The 23406-nt window shown below is 47.0% G+C and overlaps 11 protein-coding genes across 11 annotated transcripts; 6 read left to right on the forward strand and 5 right to left on the reverse strand.

Moving 5' to 3' along the window:
• Positions 1-2196: 2196 nt before the first annotated feature.
• N7517_009323 (RidA family protein) lies at positions 2197-2667 on the forward strand (the record flags this gene model as incomplete). Its single annotated transcript, XM_056727046.1, has 2 exons — positions 2197-2312; positions 2376-2667. The coding sequence occupies 2 exons, from the start codon at positions 2197-2199 to the stop codon at positions 2665-2667; spliced, it is 408 nt and encodes a 135-aa protein (XP_056575618.1).
• A 151-nt stretch (positions 2668-2818) lies between these two features.
• On the reverse strand, positions 2819-3805 carry N7517_009324 (uncharacterized protein; the record flags this gene model as incomplete). Its single annotated transcript, XM_056727047.1, has 2 exons — positions 2819-3412; positions 3467-3805. The coding sequence occupies 2 exons, from the start codon at positions 3803-3805 to the stop codon at positions 2819-2821; spliced, it is 933 nt and encodes a 310-aa protein (XP_056575619.1).
• Positions 3806-3972: 167 nt separating this feature from the next.
• On the forward strand, positions 3973-4965 carry N7517_009325 (1-(5-phosphoribosyl)-5- ((5-phosphoribosylamino)methylideneamino)imidazole-4-carboxamide isomerase HIS6; the record flags this gene model as incomplete). Its single annotated transcript, XM_056727048.1, has 3 exons — positions 3973-4272; positions 4439-4625; positions 4682-4965. The coding sequence occupies 3 exons, from the start codon at positions 3973-3975 to the stop codon at positions 4963-4965; spliced, it is 771 nt and encodes a 256-aa protein (XP_056575620.1).
• A 183-nt stretch (positions 4966-5148) lies between these two features.
• N7517_009326 (uncharacterized protein) lies at positions 5149-5796 on the forward strand (the record flags this gene model as incomplete). Its single annotated transcript, XM_056727049.1, has 4 exons — positions 5149-5297; positions 5368-5425; positions 5538-5630; positions 5719-5796. The coding sequence occupies 4 exons, from the start codon at positions 5149-5151 to the stop codon at positions 5794-5796; spliced, it is 378 nt and encodes a 125-aa protein (XP_056575621.1).
• Positions 5797-6330: 534 nt separating this feature from the next.
• Positions 6331-8111, reverse strand: N7517_009327 (Elongator subunit ELP3; the record flags this gene model as incomplete). The annotated part of the gene is made up of 2 exons (XM_056727050.1): positions 6331-7754; positions 7808-8111. The coding sequence occupies 2 exons, from the start codon at positions 8109-8111 to the stop codon at positions 6331-6333; spliced, it is 1728 nt and encodes a 575-aa protein (XP_056575622.1).
• A 205-nt stretch (positions 8112-8316) lies between these two features.
• N7517_009328 (succinate--CoA ligase (GDP-forming) subunit alpha) lies at positions 8317-9722 on the forward strand. The gene is made up of 7 exons (XM_056727051.1): positions 8317-8527; positions 8593-8621; positions 8672-8798; positions 8853-8915; positions 8978-9003; positions 9058-9140; positions 9209-9722. The coding sequence occupies exons 1-7, from the start codon at positions 8367-8369 to the stop codon at positions 9707-9709; spliced, it is 990 nt and encodes a 329-aa protein (XP_056575623.1). The 5' UTR covers positions 8317-8366; the 3' UTR covers positions 9710-9722.
• Positions 9723-11074: 1352 nt separating this feature from the next.
• Positions 11075-12322, forward strand: N7517_009329 (uncharacterized protein; the record flags this gene model as incomplete). Its single annotated transcript, XM_056727052.1, has 3 exons — positions 11075-11466; positions 11524-11776; positions 11843-12322. 3 exons carry the CDS (start codon positions 11075-11077, stop codon positions 12320-12322), a joined length of 1125 nt encoding a protein of 374 aa, XP_056575624.1.
• Positions 12323-12907: 585 nt separating this feature from the next.
• On the reverse strand, positions 12908-13594 carry N7517_009330 (putative isochorismatase family hydrolase; the record flags this gene model as incomplete). Its single annotated transcript, XM_056727053.1, has 1 exon — positions 12908-13594. The coding sequence occupies one exon, from the start codon at positions 13592-13594 to the stop codon at positions 12908-12910; it is 687 nt and encodes a 228-aa protein (XP_056575625.1).
• A 1912-nt stretch (positions 13595-15506) lies between these two features.
• Positions 15507-17131, forward strand: N7517_009331 (uncharacterized protein; the record flags this gene model as incomplete). Its single annotated transcript, XM_056727054.1, has 2 exons — positions 15507-15996; positions 16047-17131. The coding sequence occupies 2 exons, from the start codon at positions 15507-15509 to the stop codon at positions 17129-17131; spliced, it is 1575 nt and encodes a 524-aa protein (XP_056575626.1).
• A 2254-nt stretch (positions 17132-19385) lies between these two features.
• Positions 19386-19760, reverse strand: N7517_009332 (uncharacterized protein; the record flags this gene model as incomplete). The annotated part of the gene is made up of 1 exon (XM_056727055.1): positions 19386-19760. One exon carries the CDS (start codon positions 19758-19760, stop codon positions 19386-19388), a length of 375 nt encoding a protein of 124 aa, XP_056575627.1.
• Positions 19761-21982: 2222 nt separating this feature from the next.
• N7517_009333 (uncharacterized protein) lies at positions 21983-23308 on the reverse strand (the record flags this gene model as incomplete). Its single annotated transcript, XM_056727056.1, has 1 exon — positions 21983-23308. One exon carries the CDS (start codon positions 23306-23308, stop codon positions 21983-21985), a length of 1326 nt encoding a protein of 441 aa, XP_056575628.1.
• Between the last annotated feature and the right edge of the window lie 98 nt (positions 23309-23406).

A 23406-nucleotide genomic window follows, 5' to 3' on the forward strand; every position in this document is an offset into this window, starting at 1 on the left:
CATTTTGTACGTTGAACTAGGCCTTGGGTGAACTTCGGCCAAACTTATTGTGGTGATAAACTTCCGGGTGTAGCTGGATCTGGCAAGGCTCCCGTTTACGTTGTAGCGAGGATCTTCCTGAAGAATATCCAAATCTGCTCGGTACATAGATCTCGGCCCCACAATCGCGACTCGCAACGGAGTTGAGAAGCCTCTTTGCGAAAAATAATTAATCTATACAATGAATACATGGCTAGGAACTTCATGTGATTAAACTAAGCGTGCTCCGGTCTCTGGATGTTATCAATCGCGAATCACATCTGTTGACGCCATCTCTCGCACCGCATATCCTTCAATACAACATTTTCATTCATATTTTCTAGCTGTCTTGTAAGCAATTAGATGTTATCTTACGTATTCTCTCAAAATTCCTTGAAACAATAGTTTCTATCCACTTTGGCTTTTAAATCTGGTAGATCAAGTAGATCCCCCTGACAGGTATGAAAATCCCCATTTGAAACACAGTCTACTCCGTACGGAGTATTCATATGGATATACTCCACAGCGATAATAGCAAAGAAAGCAAAGATGATCATTTCAAATATATCGGTGTTACGAGCACATGAGGCTGTGTCTGATCTATTTGGCCTGGTGCTTCAATAAACAAGCGCATTGACCAGGGGATTTGCAGATCAGATGAAGCCCCTGGCTTTCCCGACGGACTCCGCCAACAGAACTTGACACAGACAAGAAACATAATATTAGGAATTCCATAGAGTCCCGTGAAGAATGTAGGGCTAGTTTACAAAAAAAGAAAGAACATACCCTGGCATGCCGTCATCGCATGAAACGACGTCCTCAATGTCCTCCAAACCGCCGATCATTCTATCATTCTCTAACCGCCTGAGCGTCTTATTAACAGAAACGTTAAAAGTGCCCCTCAAAATTGAACCCCCGTCACCTCGTTTTTGCGCAGCCTAATACAATAGGCCGGCTTGGCATCTTCCTGTTGGGTCCAGAACAAAAATCCAGATGGGACCCTGTGGACCGACACGCGGTTTCCCGAATGCACATCCCGAGGTTCGGCCCTACAGGGCCCCTCGGAACACCCTTGATCGTCGACATATGGAGCTCGCGTGTGCATCCGACGATTCCGTGAGTTGTTCCCAGAAAATCATAACTTGATAACGCCGTGGTGTGTGTGGAGATGCATCTCTCACGATAACGACCAGACCAGGTTGTTGATTCGAAGTACGGAGTACATTATATTATAACCTGAACGAATTAGGTTTTCGGCTGCATACATCTTCCTCTCGTGTAAGTTTGACTCGTTGGTATCGTTTGATCAAAGTCTTGATACCTTGGCGTCGCAAAAGTGAGTACTTGGCGCTGCACCTCTCGGAGTATTTACAAACTCAAGGATGGGTCTCGAGGGTTACACTGGTGCAAGTGAAACAGGCTATTCTGGAAGACTTTATTGGATTATCTGCATGTGTAAATTTCTGAGCCATGATGACTTCGGTATTGAGAGTAGTCCGAGTATTCGCAAACTCAATGCCAGATGGTGCTATAGAAATACCATGGTTTAAACATTAAAACAAATTGTCTAATCGTTTATCTCTAGTCTATGGCAAGTATAACACGTGTGTGTAAATTCTTTTTGTTCTATGTAGTCCACTAGGAGTACCAAACTCAATGCACGACATAATTATAGATCAACCTCAGAAATTTAGTTCGGATCAACGAGATCACAAATAGAAATAGCGAGACCTGACTATAAGATTATTTTATGTTATTATGGGTTCTTGCAGGATTCTTTACAATGTTCATGTCAATACTAAGTCCTAGCAGCGACCCGCTGGTATATATTCTCATCTATTCCGGATGCACCAGCCAACGTACATTTACCGTTATGAAACTGATCAAGAATGATCGATCTATGAGCTTCTCGTCTGTAATATCACTATCGATATAGGTTGTAATCAAATTGATGGATTTGCTGGATATTAGCATATTCATGTTGCCTGTCATTCCATAAGATGTATGACCATGACATATGTTGAGAAGCGGAATGTATATTCCGCCCAACAGCCATTAACTGTGGAGATCAAAACATTGACCAGCTGTACGTGTCAGTGCATTATCTCAATTGAGTGTTACTTTTGTTCTCAAACATCTATAGATCGTCAAGGGATTCATTATCTCTATTGATTAAATATGTCACACCTCCAATACTTCAACTACGACGGCTGGGGTCAGAAAGCAAAGCGAGACTTCTATTACAGCCAAGCCGTCCGCATTGGCGATCGCATCGAATGCGCAGGCCAAGGTATGTGCACAAGTCACGAAACCTCGCTTTCTGAATGAATAGACTGTACTAATACATCGTGAACAAGCGGTTGGGACCCGCAAACCTTTGTGATCCATCGAGAGATCAATGCGCAGATTGACCAAGCGTTTGCCAACGTGGACCTGAACCTGAAGCATGCTGGAGGAAAAGGCTGGGAGCAGGTATTTCGGGTGAACTCGTACCACGCCCCGATCAATGACGAGGCCCTGGAGGCGATGGTGCGGAATTTCAAGAAATGGATGCCAAATCACCAGCCTATTTGGACGTGTGTTGGGGTGACGAGGCTTGGCGAGGAGGATATGCGGGTTGAGATTGAAGTTGTAGCTCATGACCCGTAAGATCGAAATCGGAGTGGACATGGCGCGAGATGTATTTGTGGATCATGAACTCAAAGAGCTCTTGTGTTGAAGTGGCGTGAGTAGGCAGTGCCACACGAACAAGCATATTAGCCTAAGAATGGGAGAAGACCCTTTCTCAAATATCGTGATCTTAGCGCTTGTCGCCTCTGCCACCACCTCTACCACCTCTGCCACCACCACCGCGACTTCCACCTCGGCCGCCTCTTGTTTTGCCCTTTCCTCTCCCACCCATCATACGGCGTCCTGACGCCTGGACGCGAGCGATATCGTCTTTGTTCAGGTTCAATGTGCCTCCTGAGAACTTGCCCACGGAGGCCCCGGAAACACCGCGCTCTCTTCGCCCATTGTTGCTCGATTTGTTTACCTTGTTAGGCTTTTCGAGGATGATACCGTTCTCCTTGGCCTCTTGGCGACGTCTCTCTTCCTTTGATTCGGCCTTGGCTTTGATGCCTCGTCGGTGCGAAGTAGGCATTTTATTTTGCGCATAGAGCGAAGTTTTGGCTCCAAGGGATTGCATGCGCATATCAATTGCCTTCAAACGGTTCTTTCCAGTGGGAGCGAGGTCGTCGGCGGAGTCGAGAAGGTGTGACTCCTTGAGTAGTCTTTGTAGTGCAAGATCGTGCTTGAGGTTCGCAGAGTCGTGGGCGTCTTCCTCTTCTTCTTTTTTGGATGTAGGTTCTGGCTCGGTGCTCGGCTTGTCTAAATCGGACAAAAGTTTTCCACTCTAAAAACCTCAGTGTTAGCATGTACTTTCAATGCATTGAGATGTAGCACATACCATAAACGCCTTCCAAGTCTTCTTGTCCATTCTGTCTTCTGGTGCCGCGTAAGCGTCTGTGTGTTCGACCACCTCGACTTGGTTGCTCTCTTCACTGATGTCGGACATCCCATCCCAGTCACCCTCCGACCCAGATAGATCAGAGTCATCGCCGATCTCATTTTCTTCTTCATCGGAGTTTGTAGATTTGGCGGTAGGGCCTGGCAAATCGAGTGGCTCGAATTGTGCTTCGAATAATCTGCGGAATACGTCCTGCGCATTGTCCACCGGAGGAGGGCTGTCTTCCTTAGCCTTGGGCTTGGAAACCACGGTGGTTTCTCTCTTTCTTTTCACAACCATGGCGACTGTGCTGTCGATCAAATTGTAAAATCAAACACTCATGTCTCGGCCCAAAAGTTTTTCGGACTTAGCTTGAGATCACGTGTGATAAGAAGATAAGCCGCCCCTCGACTGACCCGCGGGCACAGCGTCACTGAATCAACTTGTTCTCCAATTCGCCAGAGAAAATGACCAAGTTCAGGCCGTGCATTGACCTGCATTCAGGGCAGGTCAAGCAGATTGTGGGTGGTACGCTCAGCCAGGTGGCCGCAGACCTGAAGACCAACTACGTATCCAAGTTCCCGGCCAGCCACTATGCGGGATTGTATCAGAAGCACGATTTGCGCGGCGGGCACGTCGTGAAGCTTGGACCAGGGAATGAAGAGGCAGCCCAGGAGGCATTGAAAACATGGCCTGGTGGGCTGCAAGTGGCTGGAGGTATCACCGATAAGAATGCGCAATATTGGATCGACCAGGGTGCAGACAAGGTAAGCACCTGGACTCCAGATGGATTATGATTTCTTCGCTTGACATTGTACTTGATTGAGAACCCAATGATATCTATCTATCCCTCTACTTCAAGTTCCTGTCTTCTTGCGCTCAAAGTCATAGCAATAGTCAGATGACGCTAATCATATGGAATGCGGGCGATAGGTGATCATCACTTCATTCCTCTTCCCTGGAGGCAAGTTCTCGCTCGAGCGGCTTGAGTCGGTCCTTTCTGCTCTAGGTGGTGACAAGTCAAAGCTGGTCTTGGATCTGAGCTGCCGCAGAAAAGACGATACTTGGTTCGTTGCGATGGACCGCTGGCAAACCATCACAGAGATGGAGATCAACCAGGGTATGTCCTGCCAGTACTGAACCCAGGTTGATTGTTGGCTCACTGACACTGTGTAGAATCGATCTCAATGCTGGAACCATATTGCGCCGAGTTCCTAATCCACGCTGCAGACGTAGAGGGCCTGCAACAAGGCGTCGATGAGGAACTTGTTTCAAGACTGGCTGAATGGTGTACTATTCCTGTGACCTACGCAGGAGGTGCACGCCATTTACAAGATCTAGAAAAGGTGCACACGAGTAGCAAGGGAAAAGTGGATTTGACGATTGGCAGCGCGCTAGATATCTTTGGCGGCTCCGGAGTGACGTTCGATGAGTGTATCGAATGGAACAAAACACATTAAAATTAGAACATATCAAAATATCAAAACCAATAGATTACATCAAAGAAAAACGAGCTGAACACTATTTACATTTTCATACTTCAAAGACAAAATAAACAAGGAGTGCGAGTCACAGATGTGTCTGGACTTGTCCCAAAGCGGCTTAGGGCCTTTTCCATCAACTGAAGGTCCGCCCGCCTCCGTATGTCAACCTTGGAAGTCTTCAACCTCAGCTCTCTGTATTCGCCGACCTCTTTCTCCAACAACCTATCTCTTGCTTCTACAACACTCCTTACTTACCATCAAACCGCCAATATGAAGCCTGTCGTCTCTGCCTTGAACGCCTGGTCTTGGTACGCTCCCCCATCCCAAACAGCAGCCATCGGAAAGTCCTATCGCTCTAACACCTCGCGTCTCGAATAGTGTCGTTATCTCCGTTTTCGCAATCATCATCCTCTCAGTCCTCGGCTCCCTATACAGCGTACGTCTCCCCGACTCCGACTGATCTACCAAGCCCTCCAAACACCCACCTGCATTGTCACAGACCTACGTAATATGGGGTTCACCCGCTAACAAGAAGTTCCACAATATAGAGCAACAACCACGCATACACCGGATCAAAAGAGTCACCTGAAGATGGTCCCGCCGTCGCTGCCTCCATTTACACCGCTGTGATCGTCTACGCTGTACGTCACAACCCCCTCCCTGAGCTCCGATGAGTTCGTTGCACGAGAAAGGAATCGATTACTGACAATGCGATTTTTTGGCTCACAGGGCTTCTTCATTTTCTGCGGTTTCCAGGCTTACCTTCACATGCGAGACAGCAGGGGAGGTGCTATATCACTTCATTGAAATTCCCTTGGTCCCTTTTCCTTCAATGTCTTGACGACACCTTTATCAGTCGATTTTCAATCTTTGAGCTTTATATCTCGGGGTTTCTTGAGTGCAATACGGTGGTTTAGATTTCATGCGTTTGGAGTGACTCGAAGCCGAGAGAATGGAAAATATTCCCTCGAGTATGAATCACCCATGTCTACTCTGTGCAACCCGGATTCGCCTATGTTACGGGCAGGTTCGGACTAAACTTGAAAGGCGTTTGCGGGCAGGTTTCCCGGTCTCCTTTGCTAGAATACACAAATGACCGACCTGCGACTTGTACATAGAGTGCTCATAATTATTACCAGCTCTTTCATTTTTTGGTCCATTGGATGCATCTAAAGATAAAATTTGGTATAGACATTCAATCATTTGTCCTTCGTTGAGAAGAAAATCAAGTTTTTGTGAGACCGCCAACGCCAGTGGATGCAGAATTAGATACCGAGCATCAGTTGAATACCTGGTTTCCTTTTTTTGTTTTTGTTTTTGCCTTTTTTGTTTTTCAGGATATTACTCCTCGTCCTCCCAAGGGTCCAACATCTTGGACATGTAAGGACCATCAAGGAAGTATCCGAGACGAGCATAGTAGCTACGCACGCCCACGCCGGAGATGACACTGATCTTGCGACTACCGTGCTCCTCGCGGGCAATACGCTCCGCCTCCTCCATCAACAAAGTTCCAAAGCCACGGTGCTGGAACTTGCGGGCATCACGTCCGTGAAGTGGTACGGCGGAACCGTACACGTGAAGCTCGCGAACAATACTCGTCTGCTGACCGGTGAACTCAGGGCGGAAGGTGTGAGTCTCACTGCACTTGCGCAGACGAAGCAATCCAATGAGAATATCCTGCTTCGGGTCTTCGTATGCCAAGAAAGTCTCCCAGCCGCCATTGGCAGCGTAGTCGCGGCGGATCAACTCAATCTGCGATGGACGGATCTTGTTCTTGACTTCGTTGATACCAACTTCTCGCGTGCGAACATCACGGCAGGTTGTGCCGAAGTCCTTCATACGTGCCAACGCCAGTTCGCGCAGGTTACCGTTCTCCACGCCGGAGGTAACAAGTGGCATGGGGATATCGCGCTGGACTCGGTAGATACGGGTCCACGGGGGAACTAGGGCGAGGATTCGTGCGACAAGGTCGATAAGTGCGTTGGGTGTATAGTTCTTGTATCGGCCGGTGCGCCAGAGTTCGTAGAGACCGGTGCCTCGGATGACAAGTGTGGGATAGAGTTTGAGACCATCGGTACGGAAGTTGGGGTTCTCAAAGTACTCCTGGAATTGGAAGAGATCGCGCTCCATTCCAACGTTTGGCAAATCAGGCATCATGTGGCTGACAACCTTGAAACCGGCATCCTTTGCAAGCCTGAACGTCTCAGCTACTGCTGCTACGGTGTGGCCGCGGTTGGTGTCTCGCGCAACGTCCTCGTACAGACTCTGCACACCGATTTCCAACCGCGTACAACCGTAGCGGAGCATGCTGCTTAGATGTGTATCCAGACAGTAATCTGGCCGGGTTTCGATTGTGATACCCACACACTTGACGTTACTCATTTCGCCTGCCAGCACGGCCTCGTCAACGTTATCCGTTTGGTATCCACTCAGCGCGTTGTGAAGCTGAGAGATGAAGGTGTCTCGGTAATCTTCCGGTAGCGACATGAAAGTTCCGCCCATGATAATGTATTCCACCTTATCCACGCTGTGACCGAGAGCTTTGATCTGATCCACACGTCCTCGCGCCTGCTCAAACGGATCGTAGCGAGCGCGGATCGCTCGCATCGAGGTCGGTTCATATCCAGTGTATGATTGAGTTGAGTATTCGAAGTCGGAGTCGGGGCCACCAGGGCAATAGACACAGATGTTACCGGTATACGCGATGTGGGGGCATCGATGGGGTTTGCACATAACCGCCACCACGGCGATACCAGAGGAGGTTCCTATGAACGAGGTTAGCGATAGTCAAGCACTCCCACTTAATATGTAAACGTACGGATTGGCTTCGCAATCAGCTTTGGCAGGATGTATTTCTTGTAGTGTTCAGGTACTGCCGCGATAATGGCCGTCAATGGTGGCGAACTGGACAAGCTGTGCTTCTTTGAAAATGTCGCCCGCAACTTGTTAAGATTGAGATCCTTCTTGGGCTTGGTAGAGTCCCTATGCGACTCGAAATCCTGAATGAGAGCATTTGCAATATCGGAACATGCTCGCATGAATCGCTCGTTCTCTGGGACATTCTTTGCGTTCTTCTTGGCGGCCCTTTTGATTTCTTGCGAGGTCATAGTCATGGTAGCCATGACGAAGAGATTAACACCGCGCTTAGGCGGAACCGAAATTCGACGAGTTGCTTGTTTAGTGGGGGTGAGGTTGATTAGATAGAAAAATGTGGTCGCCGAGGCCTGCGCCCGAAGTGAAATCCGCTTAAGTAAAATAATTATCCCGAGCGAAAACTCCCGGGTACGCATCCCGAACACCTGCCCTTTATCCCGTCCTTTTCTTCCCCTTCACCTATACCCTCACCTCTCCCCTCAAAACATACATATCTTGCAGCAATGCAGGCCTTCCGCCGTAACACCCTCTCGGCCCTTCGCAATGTCGGTGCCACCCAGCGTCGGACTCAGGCCACCTCTGCCTACAGCGAGACCTTGAACAACCTCAAGATCAACAAGGACACCCGCGTTCTCTTCCAGGGTTTCACTGGAAAGCAGGGAACGTAAGTGCAATCCTCGCGCTCTCATTATCGCATGCGCATGATACTGACATTTGACCTTGACATAGCTTCCACGCTGAGCAGGCCATCGCCTACGGTAAATATTTATTTCATGATCGCATCGAAACAAAAACTTACACAGGGCAGGCACCAATGTCGTCGGTGGTACCAACCCCAAGAAGGCCGGCTCCATGCACCTTGACCGTCCCGTTTTCGCCAATGTCAGCGATGCCATGAAGGAGACCGGTGCCACAGCTTCCGCTATCTTCGTTCCGTATGATAACTAACCTTCGGAAATATCAACAACACAATGCTAATTGTAATTTAGTCCTTCCCTTGCCGCTGCCGGTATCGAGGAGGCCATTGCCGCTGAAATGGGCCTCGTTGTTTGGTATGTGCCCAATGGAGCTCCCCCCTGCAAAGAACTTTATCTGACAGCTTCTCGTTCAACAGTATTACCGAGGGTATCCCTCAGCACGGTACGGATCGATCGACCATCAATTGAAGCGCGCGAACTGATTGATTTCATATAGACATGGTCCGCATCACCGATATCCTCAAGACCCAGAACAAGACCCGCCTGATCGGTCCTAACTGCCCCGGCATCATCGCTCCCGTATGCTACCACTTCGACTCCCTGCAATCATTCAAGCCACATCAAATACTCACACATCTCGTTTCTAGGGTCAATGCAAGATCGGTATCATGCCCGGCTTCATCCACAAGCGCGGTCGTGTTGGTATCGTCTCCCGTTCCGGTACTCTGACCTACGAGGCCGTCAACCAGACCACCCTCGCTGGCCTCGGTCAGTCCCTCGTCGTCGGTATTGGCGGTGACCCATTCTCCGGCACCAACTTCATTGACTGCCTCAAGGTCTTCCTCGAGGACCCCGAGACCGACGGTATCATCATGATCGGTGAGATTGGTGGTTCCGCCGAGGAGGATGCCGCCGAGTTCTTCAAGGCCAACAACATCCACAACAAGCCCGCCGTCTCCTTCATTGCCGGTATCTCCGCTCCCCCCGGCCGCCGCATGGGTCACGCCGGTGCCATCGTCAGCGGTGGTAAGGGTGGTGCCGACTCCAAGATCGCCGCTCTCACCGATGCTGGTGTCATCGTTGAGCGCAGCCCTGCTTCCCTCGGCAAGACCCTTCTTGCTGAGTTCGTCAAGCGCGACCTTCTTTAAATTTGTCGCTCCTTCTGATGCATCGCGTGTCTTGTCCTGGTTTTGAAGCCAGGGATTCCGAGGTATATGTGCCATTTTATACTATGGGGTTTTATGGGCTGTTCCTTTTCGGCTGCTCCTGTATTCTTTTTCTTTGTGTTAGAGATCCTTGAAGTAATCATGCTCGTGTAATTATTACTGCTGCTTGTGCAGAGTAGATGGTAGAAATATGGAAATCTATGGAAACCAATCTTTTGAAGTCCACAAAGCAGGCTCCTTGGTCCCTTATATCAAATGTTCTAAGTATACACACCCATAGCAGAACATATATGTCTAGAAGCAAGATGCGAAAGACGAGGGAGGTTTATACTCGCAGGTAGGGAGTGCCTTCCCAATGTTGGAATTGCTTAGGGAAGGTACTATCCCTGCTACCAGTCCTGAACGGAAATTTATGTGAGTCCAAGGTTGAGCTCAGCAAAGTGCTTAAGAAACTGGACACATCTTCGAGCAAACATCACGATTTATCCATTCGTACTGCACTAACTAACAGGCCAACAGGCGGGGATGGATTTGGGTGTTTTGAGGAGCATGTCTCAGATCTCATTTTTCAAAATGTGACCTTTTCACGACTATGTACTGTGATTGTCATGGCGGCTTTCACCTGCCCATTGGATTGGCGTGAAATATGGCAGGAGGTGAGGCTGATCTGCAAAATCATATGTTGGAGCATCCAGGTTGATGGCTCTCAGTATATTACATGAGCTGAGTGCCGTAATTGAGCTTTCTATAAAATAACTCCCCGCATACCTTTCATCTCAGTCTCATTTACTGTTTGTTATAAGACCAGCCTTTCTTCAATCTCACTTACTTTATACTATAAGATCAGTCTTTCTTCACTGAAGCGTCTCTTCTTCGTCTATGGTATACATCAATCGTCACCAGTGACGCAATATTTGAGCTTTGTATACTATTCCTGTCTAGGGTATATATCATTTTGCCTTGAAAAAAAAATCTTGATGCAAAGCGTGCTGAACCACATACTCCCCCTGGCATTGACCATGGATGGGAGTCGGAGCACATAGGACTTTATGCCGTCTATCGTGGTTCTCTGCTCCGACGTATAAACTATATATTTTGTTGAAGAAAGCTTGGAAGGTATACAGCCTAGCAGAAGACAGTCCGCTACTCTATTTGGCACCGGAAGCACTCTAGAAATAATCTTTATATACTAAAATCAGTCCGATTTAAGCAAAGTTGATACTGTATTGGAAATCGGAGCAGATCCAGAATTTGATCAAGGCAAAACGTAAAAGAGCCCCCGTTGTCTGCACCTTCTACTTTTTTCTCTTCCTTCTTCATACTTCTTCATCCCCAGGTGGTGTCACAATGTGCCCTACTCCACCCTGGATTTGGCTCTTCGAGCAAAAGGAGCACAGACTCCGGCAGCTCCACAGAGAGCTCCGCCACTTGGAACCTGGTTATATATCAAACCAGTACACTGGTATTGATATCCATCCGATGGATTTCTGGACTGGGAATACCGATCCTTCCCACATCCAATTCTTCACACCCGACACCGACACCTCCTTCAAAATCGACAACACTGAACTCGACCCCGAGGACCCTCTGGACGACCCGTTCACGTGGGCCCGGGCGATGAAGGATGAGCAAGACATCATCCCCAAAGAGATGCACCATCAACTCCACCGGGCATTCTCGAACTACCTCCGCAAATCCCAAGGCGGAAACAGAATCCCCATTTGCTGGGAGCCGGTCTCGTAAGTCTAGATTCCCATAGATAGAAAGTAACCCAAAACTAACCTTGGTAAAAATAGCATGCGAGAAGAGGAAGGTCTCTTCAACAGCAACGATCGGCACGGGTTCACCATTGAAAGGGGAGCCATAAGTGCCGACGGAAAGACCGCTCACCAACTTGTCGTCATGAAAAGTGACGACTGCTACCACGACATCCTCCCGTCAGTGGGAGAGCTCATTGTGCTTGTCCGATGGATGCTGAGTGGATTCAATAACCACAAGCACCAATTCGGCAGGTACCACCGACATGAGCGTCCCCAACTTGACTTTCCGGTAAGTCCAGACGCTCTTCCATGCCTTATGACTTCCACAAGACATGGTTGGCTGACTGCCATGTAGACAATGATTATCTCTTTCCTCCCCGACGCTCGAGTTCGAGTTTTGCATGGGTATTACGACGGCGGCCGACTCAAAGTGGCCTATACCCAAGCACTCAACTTCGATGCGGAGGACTACATCGAAAAAATGGATGTCCTTCTCCAGTGGGCATGGCCCTTCACGGATGGGGATACCACTAAACCCATCCCTCTTCCAACGATCGAAGACGATGAAGAGGATGAGTGGGACGAGTGGGAGAAGTGGGAACTACGGTATAGGGAGGACAGCGAAGATGGGGGGAGTGAATCAGAGGAGAGTGACAGCGCTGAGGCCGAAAAAGACCTCAGTGACTGCGAATCGGAATTCGACGAGGATGATGAGAGCGATGGGGAAAACGAGAACCCCATCGAGGAGTGGAACGACGAGATCGTGATGTCTGCGGACATCAAAAGAAAAATATTGGAAAGGTTGAAGGAGAAGATGAGGAGTCTGGGGAAGTGAGAGTTTCGAGAGTTGACCTGAGCCTAAAGGCGAGGAGGCTAGGACCCAGAGGCGCCCTGGGACTTGGCCTATCCTTGTCCACGGCAAAGGCAACTATGTTTACATGTAGTGGCAACCAGCCACACAGTTCTGTATTGTTTTATTTGTTCGTATAACATGCATGTACCATACACGAATGCATACGGGGATGAGAGAGACAATCCATGTTTCTGTGTCTGGCTTGTAGACATTGTAGATGTCTGTAGACTATACCCTTTTTTTATTTTTAGTAGTCTTGTTAGGTATTTCGTATTTCTTCGTTGTTCTTATCGCGTAAAGGTAACAAGTTGAACCAGAGAGATATCAAGCATTCATATATTGAGAATTCAAGCTTCTGGAACTCCTATAATTTTGCGCATTAAGATTCGACGTGAATGAGACTTGGGTTTTAACTTACTACATGTATAGAATTGATGCAATATTTGTGTATTTAAGATGTATAAAATACCCATATTGCAAATTATACATATGCTCCGAGATGGTGGTGACTGCAACCTGCTTGAACGCCACCATTCGATCATGATTCATATAGCAGACTTTATCACGCTAGTTTTGAATCTTGCTTAAGGCCTCAATAACCTCCTCTGTGGCAAATGCATCCGCAAACTCACCATCGAGGCTGGCAACAGAAACCTTATGAATGGTCTCCGCATCAATTCCAGCCTTCCCAAAGGTAGCCGTGGCATCCTCGACAAGCACAATCCGTCCCTTATCAACTTCCGCATCATTCTCATGAGTTCCGTCCGGTCTCAACCGCACGGGGCCATCTCCAAGATACCGATCCACAACCCCCATATTAGCCGCCATTCGCACGGTAGTTGAAACACAATGATCAGTCGTCAACCCAGCAATGATAAGCTGACGGAACCCCTTTACACGCAAATGCGCTTCAAGTCCAGTTCCGATAAAAGAGGAATTGACACTTTTCCAAAAGACAGGCTCCGACCCATCTGAGGCAGGGGTGGCGAAGTCTAGAGGACGGATACCCGCAGGGTTGGATGGGTGGAGTGGAGATCCCGGGGTAGTGGAGGAATGAAAAATGTGGATTACCTCCAGCGGCGTTGAGGATGAGTATCTCGCAGTTCGGAATGCGGAGAGAAGTGCTCGGAGGTTGGTTTCATATTTCGGGTTGGACCGTGTGGTGCCCCAATGGGATATTGTCTTTGGATCGCAGAAGCTCGATTGGTTGTCTATCAGGATCAAGGCTGTGGGGAGAGTGAATTCCAATGCCATTTTGTTATTTGGGCTTCCGATTGTCGAATTACTGCTTATGAGAGTGTCTCGAGATGTTGGTAAAGTTGAAAACTGCAGCGTTTATGGCTCTAGGGTTGTGGCTTTTGCGTGACTCACCTAGCTCACTAATCAACCCTCAACGAGGCCAATCTTCAAACCTTATAGCTCCATATTTTAGAAGATGCTAAAGCTTTCGTAGCCCAGTAAAAGATTTAGTCTTGCTTCTTGGCCCCCTTTTTCTAAAGAAGAACCTTTAGAAACTTTCTGCTTCCCAAGTTTTTTTCGCCAGTTGGTTTCGTTTTAAGGCTAGTTCACTTGTCTCGGAACTTAAATGGTTACCTTAAATGTCGTAGCCTAAGCCTATATAACCTGGAATCTTACAAGAATTCGCTAAATCTTCTGACATTTTATCTTTATCGCGCCGAACTTAGGCTATTGACCTGAGGTTTGCCAGCGTTGATATTTCCGTCGAAATAAGTCGATCATCACACATTATAATTACCGATTCTCGCTAATTCTGAGCAGTCAAAAAAGTTCATGCTAGTCCCCAGGCTTTTCAAACTACCCTATAGTTCGGTTAAGAAAGATTCAGAAATGTATCAATGATCACAGACTCGTAAATCTTTACCCAGCTGATCAACAGGTCAATAAGATAGATAAATCAATAAACCAGAAGGTGAAACATTGGCAGTACCACCAACAGAAAGCCTAGGGTGAAATGTACAACGCATTGTACTTTGTACGGAGCATATTGGAGGACAATAAAGAAAAAGCTGCGCTAAGAAAGCTACACGAGTCAGGGGCACCCGCAGTTCCCCACTCTAAAGGGCTAGAATATACATATAATGTTTAGGATACTAGATCCTAGTATCTCTAATTATCCTCTGCTCACTGCAATGCAGTTAACGGCAGTCAGCATAAGATGTTTGTCTATCTGTATAGCTGTATTCTTGAGGTTGGTGGTTGATAGGGCTTTTTCAAGCACAGGAGCAGTGTGGATGATAAAAACACCAATGAGGCTAGATAGGGGTTAAAAAGCAAAGTATGCTTTAGGTACTCCGTACATACACCCCTGTTAGGCGTTAGGCGAATCAAGTCAAGACTTGAAAGACCCCTATTAACTGAATTGATGCGCTAAAAAGTAGTTGAGAAAATAGCAGGCACGTTTTATACGATGGAACAGGCGACATTTACGGAGTACTCATAATCTATTAGCACTAGCAGCTTGGCCCCGGCCCCCAAACACTGCCCCCTGGTAAGCCCCTGGACTACAAGGATGAGGTGTGATAGGTATCGTGGGCGCGCCACAGCGAGATGTAGGAGTCTTGTTCCCCGAATCCCAACAATCATGGGTGGGGCCTCGAGTGTCCGTATTCGATATTGTGCTTCTGTATCGCGCGCCTTGGATGCAGAAATTACCCGTCCTCAGTGACGGTTGGTACATGAAACATGCTTGCTTTTGTTCATAGTAAGGGCTGGAATGACTAGAGTTCACACGTGCGTACTCATTTATATGGGAAGTATTGTATTGTTTTTGAAATCACAAATACAATGTACGCGAGTAAATATTCGTTACGTGTTAGTCAAGGTCCATGTCGAGGGACCTACCCTAATACAGGCAATATCAGAGTGACCAGGGTATACCGGCGTACTTGATAACAGTCGGCGCCGGGCACACTATGAGAAAATTCAAAACATATCATTTGATCTTTTTCCCCTTTCCCTTTGCATTATTCTCTTCACTCCAGATATCCCAACTTTGAAACTGCCTTGAGCCAAAGTCAAGTTTCAATACTCAGAGGCCTTGGAACTTTTCTAAGCAATAGAGGAAAGGAATTACTGTACTGTATGGGAAATAACCGACAGAGCATGACGAGTTGAACTGACATCAAATAGGTCTAAGATAAACAATATGGATAGCCCTGAGTATTTCATCAGCTGGGGGTCAGAGAGATACGTTCCTCTACAACGATTCAAAGACCTCCAGTCACATCGGCACGACCTCATTCGATACCATGGAGAGGTCCTCGAGACAGCTCAAACCTTCACACAGCATTTTTCGAAACAGCCGCTGCAAAGCTATGACATGGAAAGGTCGCTGAAAAAGAACATGGGTTGTGGCCCCTCATGTGTGAATGAAGATGCAGATAGCACATCCATCTGTTGGTTGGACATTGTTCGTCATGGCAATTTCCAGGAACAAAGTGAGGGGTATTACTGTTTCATTCAAGGGAAGGTGTTTTTCCACGACCAGCAATTACAAAACAGAGTCGACTTTTGCCGAAGCTACGCCCTACATATTTCCAATTCGGGGCCAAGTCACGAAGAAGTAGAGAGGGAGGTGGAGGCCACTATGGAGATATTGACTGATATCTCAAACGAACTAACTGACGTTCCAAAATGTTTGTACTTCCCCCACAAGCTTGTGCAAGCAATTATCTAACTGGAACAGATACAAACGGACTAAAAAATCTTCAACGAGCAATGGAGATACGCTTGAGCAACCTTCTATCCCTCCTGGGTCGTGGCATAACATCCCACGCACCATCTAGTTCAGCACAGTCAAGCTCATCCAATGGCTCAAGCGGGTCGGAAGCCTCTTCAGACGACGACCGCGATAAACCAGTAGCGATGAATTTAGACCGTTCCGAGTCGGGTGAGGATGAGTCGGGAGACGATAGTACGGAGGATGATGACTCGGAGGATGATGACTCGGAGGATGATGACTCGGAGGATGATGACTCGGAGGATGATGACTCGGAGGATGATGATTCGGAGGACGAGGGTCCAGGTGAAGAGGGCCCAGAGGACAATGGGACAGAAAATGACAATCCTGGGCATTTCAACCATCAACAGAGGAGCAATGACTCTGACAATGGAGGCAACGTGGCCCCAGACGATGGCACAGTGGTTTCATTAAACCCTTTGCCCTCGAGAACTTCATATTCGATGTCTCTAATAGCAGAGGATGAAAATGCCATCTCAGCAGGTCATGCTTCTCTGCTAGAAGAAACCGGAAATGCTGTCTCGGGGAACCCAATCACCTCGAATGGCTCATCGTCCATCTCTTCACCAACGGAAAACCAAAATGACGATCCAATCGATACTGTATCCTCACAAGATGAGCCCCAGGTGGATGCGCACTCACCAATCCCAGAAAGTCTCACGCATGACGGGCGCAACACGCCCATCGAAAGTGAGGGTCCATCTTCTCGCGCAGTCAAACGCCGGAAATTCAACAAAATATCGAAACCACAGAAGAAACCACCAAAGAGCAATCGCATATCTAGCTATGAAGAGAGATCGATTGCTATTGCCTGGACAAAGGCCTGGATAGAAGCCCATTCAGGCGAAAAATGGAGACAAGTGACACTCGCCAGAGAATATAACATCAAATTCGATGGCAACCGATCTTACAGCACCCTCAAGACATGGATGGATGAAAGAGAAAATCCTCAACCGAAGAGCCGGATTGTGGTATTGAAATTTCCTATTCCGTATCTGCGCGAGGCATTATCGAATGACAATTCTTCATAGCCAACGCCCGGTCTTTCAAATGGCAAGACCGACGTACCACCATCCCTTCAATATGGGCCCTCGGAGAGGCCACAAAACTGGTCGGACGGTTATAACGCGACCTTGACTTCCTGTTCCCCTATTAAGATAGAAAGTGGTCTCCCGAACTTGCTAGACTGAAGGGGCAAGGGAGTTATTTAATCTTTTTTGTGCTTAAGATACAAAAAAAAAACAGTATGGTCTGAGTTCCTTTGGGAAGGGAAATGGAAAGAATCACACCTGGCGCTTGGTATAATTTGGAAAGTTCAATGCAGAGATTGGAAGGATTGATATCATGGTAGAAAAGCAGTCATATCTTTTGTTTTATTGGTTTTTGTTGTATAATAGAATCTGGTGATTGAAGTTGAAATCTTCCTGTCGCTCTCGCTCTCGCTTCGTCAATACTTTACTAGATGCCAAGGTGTGCTTGGTCACCCTGGAATCACTTCATGTCATTATCCTAGAGACGCATTGTTCTCTACAAGTTATCTTCCCATTATAAATCGAATCAAATAAGGATGTAATTGAAGTATGAAGTCTTGATGTACTAGTATGAATTTGCACTTATATTACATGTACCGTATCGATATATATTACGCCATCCCTTACGGTATTTTTGCAATTCATGGAAGCTCGTTTACGGCTGAAAAGAAAGCGCCCTCTTTCTGAGTCTCAATTTTCAGATCAAGCTAAGAGGCTCAGGCGTTGATACTTCGGTATTACAGCCTTACCTTACTGATATTCCTATGAGAAGTCGCTAATTGACACATGTTTACAGCCAGGTTACTCTTGCCCGATGATACATGCTTATATAGTGAAAGGGGCTAGGATTTCATAAGAGGACGCAAGGACCTGGGCGAGTCAATTACATAGTAGTTGACAGGGGATGCATTAGAAGAAATCTTCTTAGGTTCGCAGAACTGCTTGGGGCTGTGTGACAAGCCGCTGTTTACTGTATTTTTAATCTCTGAGATCAAGTGGATGTAATAGTTTTCTTCTCAAGGACGAGGCCAGCCGAAATTTAGATAGTTATATGTACAGAATAGTCCTCGGTGCAACGATGTTTGTCTAAGGTAGACATGTTAGTAAGTAACTAGTATAATACCGGAGCATGCTGCGCTCGATATGAGATGTCTTGATAAGGTTGTGTTACTCTTACAATTGGCTTACATGGCCATTTTCCGTAATCAATAGCAGTACCTAGGTAACATAGGAAGCTTCTAGGAATAGAAGGGTCACTAGATCACTAGGTCGTGGTAATTACTAGTAAATAATAGGTGTTCCTAAAGGTTACTACTAACTCCATCTCTTCTGCTAGGCAGGCGGGCCTGACACCACCAGGCCAAAATAGGATCATTTGGTAAACCAAAGGTTCACCAAAACGACTACTATATCGAGCGAATGTTGATATGCCAGGTTACCAATTTTTTTCGTCTTCTGGGGCTTAGCCAGTATACGAGATGATCTTGGACCGGGCTTTCGCACCTTATCTAAGAAATCCCGCACTCCTCCCACATATTGACAACAGATGCCCAATGGTCGCGATCCGCTCTCTCTCTCGTCGTTGGGTTCAACCCTACGAATACGAAGGTGCATAGCGTTCAAGGGTTCAAAATAGCCTTGGTGCTTATGAGCACGCCCACATACTATGGGTCTCTTGGCAAGCCAGCCCTGGAGGCAAAATTAATGATGATAAATAAGCAGGAAAAAAAGGGATTGCAACCTGTGGGATTCGAGCCCACGCTACTTTCGTAACTAGAATGCTCACTGTATTCAGTGAAGAGGGATCTCTTGAGGCGGTGATGTAATTAGTGGGAATTCAATTTCAAGTCAAGTTGATTGACTAACCTAGCGCCTTAGACCAACTCGGCCAAAGTTGCAGTGAATATCATTGGTTTGGTTGGCGGCTGCACCGTCTACTTGATAGAACGGCAGAAAGTTACTCCTCAACCTTGGAAAGTTAGCTACATGTAGTTATGTAATTTTAGATTAAGTCGATGTCTGAGATAGGTATAGAATATGGCTCTTTCTTCGTAGATCTTTACTGATAGGTACCAAAACGTTCTTCTGGCCTTAAAGCCACGACTCTTCAATGATATTAGGTATATATAAACTTTTTACTCAAGATCTTAGGGTTGCGTGTTAGGCGACGATCGAGTATCAACACTTGATGAATTAAACAATGCTCGCTATTTCCGAAAAGAAAATCCCAAAAAAATCCCAAAATGCATCAATTTCAAGGCCAGTGAAGCAATTCCATGCCACGAGCTTTAAACTTGGAGACCATGAAGCCGGGACTGCAATTTGACTCCCAATCCTCGTCGAACCCTGAATTGGGGTTGTGTGGGTTGAGTGGTTGACCGCGAGGGGTTTCGTCAAGGTCTGGTGATTCGGAACGGGTATTGTTGCCAGTACAAGAACACGTTAAGGTTGTTCTGGTTCCTGGGGTTGTGCAGGGGCAAGGGCCCAGGGAGCGATTGCAAGGGACACATTTGTAGTATGCGCGGCTGCCGGCATTATTGGAGCCTGAGCTTGAGGATACGCGCACTCCGGGGAGACCACATTGTTCGCATTTCCGGCCTTGTGAGGAATGGTTGAGTTGGAGTGTCATTGTGAAAGAGGGTTGACTCTGGGTCATTGACTGAATTGTATTAGTAGCTGTTGGATATAGGGAGATGTTTGTAGCACTCACATATAGTTGTGTAGTGGGATGAAGTATATGAAGTATCTGATGTAATAGATATAGCAGATGTAGATGAATTGAGTGTTCTCAATGTGAATGTTATTCTCAAGTCCGGGGAACTTGTCCTCTTATAAGAATTTTGCGGGGGATATTCCACGGGTAGATCATCATAACGCCATCTGGACCAAGTCTGACTCTGTTGAAAAACGAGTTGAAAATTTCAACCAACCAACATCGTGATCCTTGCTCAAATCACGTAAAAATCACTCAACCATGGAATTCTAGATTCCAAATTTGATCATAAAACGTAAGGAACGTCCGAATCCGGTTAGATCACCCCCGAAGCAAACCGAGTTTTTAGGTAATATCCCGCAAATGGATCAAGTGACCCCTGGGAATGGTTTACGTTTCTCGTCTATAATTGGCTACTCTATTTACAGAAATTGCAAAATGAAGTCATTGCCACATGAGTCAGCCATAGACTAAAATTATTTTATCCAATTCGTTACTCGGCCCGAACGTCCCCCGCATTTTCGCCATTTAGATCCTGTGACTTGAACAAACTTGACAAACATGTCAACCACATGATTTGCTTTTTTCCCCTTACCTATACATAGAAAGGTGCCATTGAAGGCGCCATCAAAGGCGCCACTAAGAGCGAGCTTGGCAACCTCGTGCGCACAATACTAATTAACCAGTAAGAAATCGATAAACACGCTCGTGAGTTTTGTCGCAAAAACAGCCAAGACTATCGAATCAGAGATTTCTTTAGTGGCAAGGCGGTCATAGGGAATGACGATGCGTCAACCCCATCTTGCGAATCAAAACACCCCCCGGGCCGGTTCCCATGGTTAGGTACCGGATGGCATTATTTACAGACCGGCAAAATTGTGCCGCCTAGAATCCGATACATCCATATTGTACGGCTATTGCGAAATATCTACAACATTCTACACTATTCTTTTTTCGCAATTTTGTATGCTCTATTTCATAAACAATTCAATGTATACAATTCGTGCAATGGTGATGTATTCATATATATAAAGAAAATACTCTTAATTATACTGCAGGCAGAATCCCACTGGCGGTAATAGACTGTAGTGCACGGGTACTCCTGCCAAGCTTGGTAATCGCCTATTTCGGAAATATAAACAACCTCAAGATCGTGGCTTGCTAGTGCCATCGAACCTGTCCAGGAAGACAGGCATATGACCGTGCAGAGATTTTTGCTGTGCCCAAAACCTGCATTTGTTATTTGCAGTTTGCCTACGAAGTGAGACTCGACCAATGGTTATTTTTATCTGAAAAAACTCTCTCTTTCATCTCTCTTGCATATCCTACACCTTCATTGATCTACCATTTCATCATTCAATGGAGTGATTCCATCAAATTTCGGTATATTTACAACAAGTGATCTGATTACCTTCTCACAGTTGAGTCACATGAACAATGGCTGAGTCACATGAGACTTTGGAGCCCAAGGTGACTAGCGAGTCCCTTAGGGTGAAACCAATTGGAAGCTTTGGAACCATATCGTGGACTTGGCTTCCAACGCCAAGGATTTCATATTAGGGGGTACTCACTGCCCTGGGCCCGCAGATCTTGTGATCTCAGTTGCTACACATCTTTCAATGTATCTTCGATCGATCTATTTTCTCATTGCGAGCCACCCTCTAAGCGCCTCTCTGTGATGCATTCTAGTTCTGCACATCTTCCCACCGTGCACATTTAGGCCTCAACGTGCTTGGGACTCTGCAATGTTATGCTGCCTTGTGAAGTTGGTCCATCCAATTGGAAATGGATCATCAGCCGGTGTGGTTGGATAATTTGCAAACTCCGGAGAAGCCCCTCTGAGGGCTAATTGGAGTGCATTGGCTTCTCTCAAATAACATCCGGGTTTGACTTTCTTGGGCCGTCATCCCAATTTCGTTCACTTCCATAGTCGTGGAACAACACATCAACGAGAGCTAAGCTAGTCGTGTTGATTCACCTTACACAACACCTGAATGGAGCTATCAACCAGATTTAGATCAAAATCCTGAATTAGATGGACCAAACACATGGGATCATATAGTGACTTGCATGGCTGTATCCAATATGATAATGTGTACAAAATGATCATCAGCCACCAAAGACCCTAACACGATCAGCTACTCCTTAATATTAGAGGTCACAACCTGGCCATAGTTATTCGGCGCAACCCGATTGCAAGGAATACCAGACCCATCCTGCCCAATGAGATTCTTACACTGATAAACCTCCTCCTGCAGCGTAGTCCCATACATCGGCAAGCCAAGCGTGTGATTGACCGACTCAAGATGAACATTCTCAAACTTGATACCCGGACACGGGTGAACATCAGAGCAATAAATCGACGCGCCGACATTAAACCTCGTGGTACCTCTGATGTTCGACCAGGTAATATTCTCAATCGCCATCTTGGACGTGTTACAGTATTTACCATCTGCCTCGGTGTAGATACACTGCGATATCTGAATTGGCAGGGCGACATTGGTCATTTCGAAATTGCGAAAGGTGACGTTCTTGATCAAACCGCTACCGCCGCCGCCGGCATCATTGTTGAGATTATCCTCGTTCGTGACGCCTTGCCAGGTCTTGATGAATGCGCCTTCCATGCAGTTGATACATCTCACGTCTTCGAAGGTCACGTTCTCGACATAGTCGGGCATATCCGGGTACTGTCCGACAGAGCCGATCGTCATACCGAAGTTGTCGTAGCAAGTGACGTTCTTAACGTGGAGGTTTGTGGTGTTTCCTTTGGCTGCGATGCAATCATCACCGCTCTGCACGACTGCGTTCTCAACAAGAAGCTTATCACTGTTCCACGAGTCGTACCCATCCGTGTTCACGGTGCCCCATTGGTCATTGCTAGTCGCATTGACATAGAAATTCCTAAGTGAGACGTTCTTGCTGTATGTGACGAAGGTTGCCCAGAACTGGGGTTGGATGATCCGGAGACCGTCCACGAGCAGGTTCTTGGATTCAAAGAAAGTGATACTGATCGGTCGGCCGGGCTGGTTACTGTGGTTTTGGTTCTGTGTGTACCATGCCTGGCCTTGGCCGTTATACCAGCCGCCATCGGCGCGGAAAGTGACGTTCTCGCCGCCGAAGAGCCAGGCGGTTGATTGGTTCTGGAAAACGACGTCGTACGAGTGAGAGAGCCAGTAGGCGATGTCAGTTGAGAAGCGAAGTTCCCCTTGTAGAACCACGTCGCAGTTGGCCAGATTTGTTGTGTTCATCACTGAGTTTATGTGGAAAACATGGTTGGTGAAAATGATATCTCCATTCTGGCCGCACACATCGAAGGCTTGGTGGATCGATGGCGCATCGTCAACCGCCTGGCCGTCATGTCGGAGAGACTCTGGATACAGATAGCAGGTAGCTCTGTCATTGACAAAAGTAGTGACTATATAGCCGGTTGCTGATGTGGCTAGTGCCACGAAACGAAGCAACATCACAACGTATCGATCTGACTAGTCTGTTCTGTTTTCTGGTATCTTTGTACCCTAATGGCACTAGGCCCCTTTAAATACTCACAGCTGAACCCTCGGAC

The sequence above is a fragment of the Penicillium concentricum genome (assembly GCF_028827145.1).
Source record: "Penicillium concentricum strain IBT 3081 chromosome Unknown utg000004l_segment0_segment0, whole genome shotgun sequence".
Classification (NCBI taxonomy): domain Eukaryota; kingdom Fungi; phylum Ascomycota; class Eurotiomycetes; order Eurotiales; family Aspergillaceae; genus Penicillium; species Penicillium concentricum.